Raw genomic sequence first — 5000 nt, 5'->3', positions numbered from 1 at the left:
GCACACACACACACGCGCACGCACACACAAGCGCGCACGCGCACACACACACACGCACACGCGCACACACACACACACACACACACAGGTTGCACTTACTCTATCATCATCATCAAACGTTACCTCCCCAGAAAACACCTGAGGGCTGCCAGAGTAGCTGAAACTCTCCACGATATATATGTGTGTGTGTGTGTGTGTGTGTGTGTGTGTGTGTGTGTGTGTGTGTGTGTGTGTGCGTGCGTGCGTGCGTGCGTGCGTGCGTGCGTGCACGCACGCAAGTAGTGGCTGACAGCTACATGCTCCTGAGGACTGCAAGAGTAGCTGAAACTCTCTACGATGTGCATGTAGGTAGTGTGTGGTGTGTGTGTGTGTGTGTGTGTGTGTGTGTGTGTGTGTGTGTGTGTGTGTGTGTGTGTGTGTGTGTGTAGGTAGTGTGTGGTGTGTGTGTGTGTGTGTGTGTGTGTGTGTGTGTAGGTAGTGTGTGTGTGTGTGTGTGTGCGTGTGTGTGGTGTGTGTGTGTCTGTGCGTGTGTAGGTAGTGTGTGTGTGTGTATGTGTGTGTGTGTGTGTGTGTGTGTGTGCGCGCATGTGTGCGTGTACAGTATGTGTGCGTGTGTATGTGTGTGTGCGTGCGTATATAAAATAGTGTCTGGCTGCTACATGCTCTTGGACTTTGCAAGCAGCTCTTAGCTCCCCTGGTGAGCTGCATGTTTGGGTCATCTGAAAACCTCCCCAGAAATCACTGACTACGAGCATAACAAATCTCCACCGTGGACACAAAAGTTTGGGAAGGGAAAAGAGAGATGTAAGACATCTTTGTAGCGAAGGAGAGAGAGAGTTGTCAGCCTGGCTTTAAGTTAGTCACTCATCGCAATTTCTTCTTTCATTATTTATATCTGTTCTTGCTTGAGGAAATTTGGCATAGCATGAAAAATGGCTTCGTCATTCAGCAATAAAAAACACAAGTGTTCGAGCTTAGGAGAAGTGCAAACAAATATTCTGTTCATCTCTCTGTTTCATTTCCTCTCTGGAAACCGTTTCATATCTCTTGTGTCTGACCTTACTACTACCCAGGCTTTATCGGATTCTTCCGCTTGGACCTTGAAGAAATAGATTTTTGGAAATATTTTTAGTTTTTTACAACTTTATCATATGCCAACAGGGGAAGGATTGGGAAATGACCTGAGGTCAGCATCGAACCCAAGCAAGTCCTCTGTGTTCTGAAACCATCATGTGACTGTTGGATGAACACGACAACATCGCAGGTGTGTGTGTATGTGTATGTGTTTGTGTATGTGTGTGTATGTGTGTGTGTGTGTGTGTGTGTGCTTGCTTGTGTGTATAGTTCTCTTACCTTAAGCAACACCTGAAATGCCCCCTGTACGTCTCCCTTCTTCTCCAGAAGGAAGGCCGTCGCCTCATGCAGCTGGTGCTGTTCTGTGATCTGATTGGACGAAAAAGACAGACACAGGAAACAGGAAGTAAATAAATAACTTGCAATGCAGAGAGAAATTGGAAGAAACAGGGAGAGCTTCGAGACTTTATAAAAGGATTGTCAAGACGATTTCATTTAAAACCATATCACTTGGCATTACAGAGAAAATCCCAGACAGTACATTACACACTACATTACACATTACATTATACTACATTACATTACACTTCGCTGACGCTTTTATTATCTTTTATCAGTTATTTAAGTGCAGGCAGTGTGGGGTTAGGTGCCTTGCTCAAGCACCTCAGAAGTGAGATATGAAGTGGAAGGGTGGGATTCAAACCTGCAACCCTATGATCTAAATTGCCCCAAACCCGACCCTGCAACTTGTGGTCCTCTGAGAATTGAAGAGCTACTCCAAACTCTCATGCTCATAATAAGCACTACGCCACACAACATTATCCTTTTACCCCGATTACCAAAAGGTAATCAGGATCATCAATTACCATATAATCCTTACTAATATTTGGGTACGAGAGCGTGAGAGAGAGAGAGAGAGAGAGAGAGAGAGAGAGAGAGAGAGAGAGAGAGAGAGAGAGAGAGAGAGAGAGAGAGAGAGAGAGAGAGAGAGAGAGAGAGAGAGAGAGAGAGAAAGAGAAAGAGAGAGCATGACTGTACCATCAACCACACGTCCACACATCTTTCTGTCCTAGTCTACCAAAGTGCTGTCATGCAGTGTGAGAGAGAGTGATACTGAGAAAATAGCTGACTCCAGATCTGTGCCTACTCTGGGTGTGTTCATGTCGTGTCAATGTCACAGCTGTTCTGCAGTCATCTGCCATCTGGTGTGTGTATGGAAGGTGTTTGAGTGATGTTTTTTTTTTTTTTAGTAGGATGTGTGTGTCTGTGCGCGTGTGTGTGTGTGTGTGAGTGCACACATGCGTGTGTGCTTGCCTATCTGTAGGCTACTGAACAGCATGCATGACTGTGTGTTTGTATGTGTGTGTGTGTGGCTCTCAATAACAGTAAGTGAGAGGCTAACTCAGAGCACACAGAAGCATATGATGAAACCCAACACTGTGGCACGGAGGAGGGCCAGTCTGCCTCAACTAGAAGAACACCCTCCCTGTGTGTGTGTGTGTGTGTGTGTGTGTGTGTGTGTGTGTGTGTGTGTGTGTGTGTGTGTGTGTGTGTGTGTGTGTGTGTGTGTGTGTGCATCTTTTTGCATGCGCCTGTGTGCCGATGATATAAGTTTGAACAATGTCACACCACTATTTCACCAGCAAGTACAATAGACAAACTCTTTCAAGTGTGTGTACTGCATCTAAATATATATGTGTGAGTTTGTGTGTGGGTGTGCTAAAAGTCTGAATAATCACATGTGCCAACATGCACAGTTGGGTACGCACAGTTATTCCAGCAGTTATAAATGCATCCTATGGCATCTACCTATTAGCCTCCACTCTCATTCCCCAGCATAGCACTTGCATGCTGTTAGCGTGTGATAAACACTCATTCAGTACCACAGAGCTCATATGCCGTTACTGTGCGATTAGCGCACTCACTCCCTATATAGCGCTCACATGCTTCTAGCACCTGATTAACACTCTCATTCCCTACCTTGCTGCTAGCAAGTGAGAAACACACTCATTCACTACCACAGAGCTCACATGCCGTTAGCATGGGGCTAGCACACTCATTGCTTACATCAGTGCTTCTCAAACTTTTTTTTTAGCTGGGATTCCCTTTTGGACCATGTTTTCATTCAAGACCCCCCACCCCCATATTCCAAATGCTAAACATTTTTCTTTTGAATTTGAAATTCACAGTATAAGGGAATACATGTATTATCCATGCAGGGGAATACGGTTACTGAATAATTATACAGTACGTTATTATGCAAACAGTCCCTCCTCTCCGCAACCTGCCTGCAGTAAGCTACCTCCCGCACCCTACCTAAGGGTCCCGACACACAGTTTGGGAACCACTGCTCTACACAGAGCTAACATGCTGCTAGCCTAGCACCTACTTAACCCTCTGCTTCCTCAACATAGTGCTCGCTCGCAAGCATGCCCCTTGCGTGTGATAAACACACTCATTTCCTACCCATGGCAGGTTATAACTTAACACGTCACTAGTGTGTGATAAGCATGGTCATTCCCTACAATAGAGGTCATGTCCTGCTCTCTCATTCCCTTCCATAATGTACCACAAGAGTGTGGTAAACAAAATCATTCTCCACCATAACATAGTTACATGCCCCTATTGCACGATTAGTACACTCATTCCCTACCATAGAGCTAGCATTTTGCTAGCTTCTGATTAGCACACTGCATTATCTACACTACAGTGGTTCTTAACCTTTTTTTCTTAACGCACCCCCTTACCGGTGCCCAAGACTAGCCGCGCACCCCCAACCCAAACTTCTAAATGTGCATAGGCACAAAAAAGTTATTAATTACAATGATTCTTCCTTGACATTAATCTAAACCTCAATGACTTTAAATGGGGACCAAAACATGTTTTAATTTGGTTTTGATATGGCCAAATTATAATGTTCCCAAGCAGAATTTTGGTCAAAACATTAACACAAACAAAATTCTGCGCACCCCCTGGAATCTCTGGCGCAACCCCAGGGGGTGCCCGCACCCCAGGTTAAGAACCACTGGTCTACACTACAGTATATGGTGCAGGTGCAGTTGATTGCAGCTGAGACTGCTAACTACAACGCTAGGTACTGTGGAGAGCAGTCCAATTAGCATCTCTTCAACACTATGCATACGGGGATGAAGAGATGGAATGAAGTGACTGTGTGGGCATGAGAGAGAAAAAATGTGTGTGTGTGAGAGAGAGCGAGGGAAATGGTATACTGATAGGCTATGTGTACGTGAGTGTTTGCACTTTGTGTCTAGTTGTGTGTGTGTGTGTCCACACACTTGAGGAAGTGTCGATGTGTCTGTGTATGGGAGAGCAGAGAGTATGGATCTGAAGGGGTGTGTGTGTGTGTGTGTGTGTGTGTGGGAGGCGGAGGTGTCTTCACACTGATTGCTACGCTGATAAAATATTTATTAGCTGCCACTGTCTGTAAAACTCTATCGATCCTTTCGTCTCCTCTTCCTCCCTCCCTCTCCGTCTCTCTTCTCCTCTCTTCTTACATCTCCCTCTCTCTCTTCTCCTCTGCCGTCTCATCTTCCTCCTTCTCTTTCTTTCCTATCCTCCCCTTTGCCCTCACCTCCCTTCATCCTTCTCTCTTTCTTGCTTTTCCTCTTCTCAACTCTTCCCTGCCTCTATCACCTCTCCTCTCCTCTCACCTTCTCTTCTATCCTCTCTCTTTCCCTTTCCTCTTCTCTCCCGTTCCTGTCCAGCCAAAACACAGCCCTGTATAATAGCACTGCTGAGATGAGACTCTGAGAATGGGCAGGGAAGGAGTCAACACTCTCCCTCGCTCCATCTCCCTATCTCCATCAATGCTTCTATCTCTCTACCCATCAATCGCTCTTACTGTACCATATCTGTCTATCACTGGACACAATCCCTCCATCAACCAAGTTATCTATCACTCTCCC

General features: G+C 45.7%; 1 protein-coding gene across 1 annotated transcript in view; it reads right to left on the bottom strand.

Moving 5' to 3' along the window:
* Window positions 1-5000, bottom strand: part of vps8 (VPS8 subunit of CORVET complex) — a 155150-nt gene that overhangs the window by 62696 nt on the left and 87454 nt on the right. The window contains exon 36 of the mRNA XM_063211840.1: window positions 1354-1443. Coding sequence (XP_063067910.1) covers window positions 1354-1443 — 90 coding nt within the window. The remainder of the gene's footprint in view (window positions 1-1353; window positions 1444-5000) is intronic.

This window comes from Engraulis encrasicolus, chromosome 12 (genome assembly GCF_034702125.1).
Source record: "Engraulis encrasicolus isolate BLACKSEA-1 chromosome 12, IST_EnEncr_1.0, whole genome shotgun sequence".
NCBI classification, from domain to species: Eukaryota; Metazoa; Chordata; class Actinopteri; order Clupeiformes; family Engraulidae; genus Engraulis; species Engraulis encrasicolus.
The sequence above is the reverse complement of the archived record's forward strand: the minus strand, read 5'-3'. Positions and strand labels throughout refer to the sequence as shown.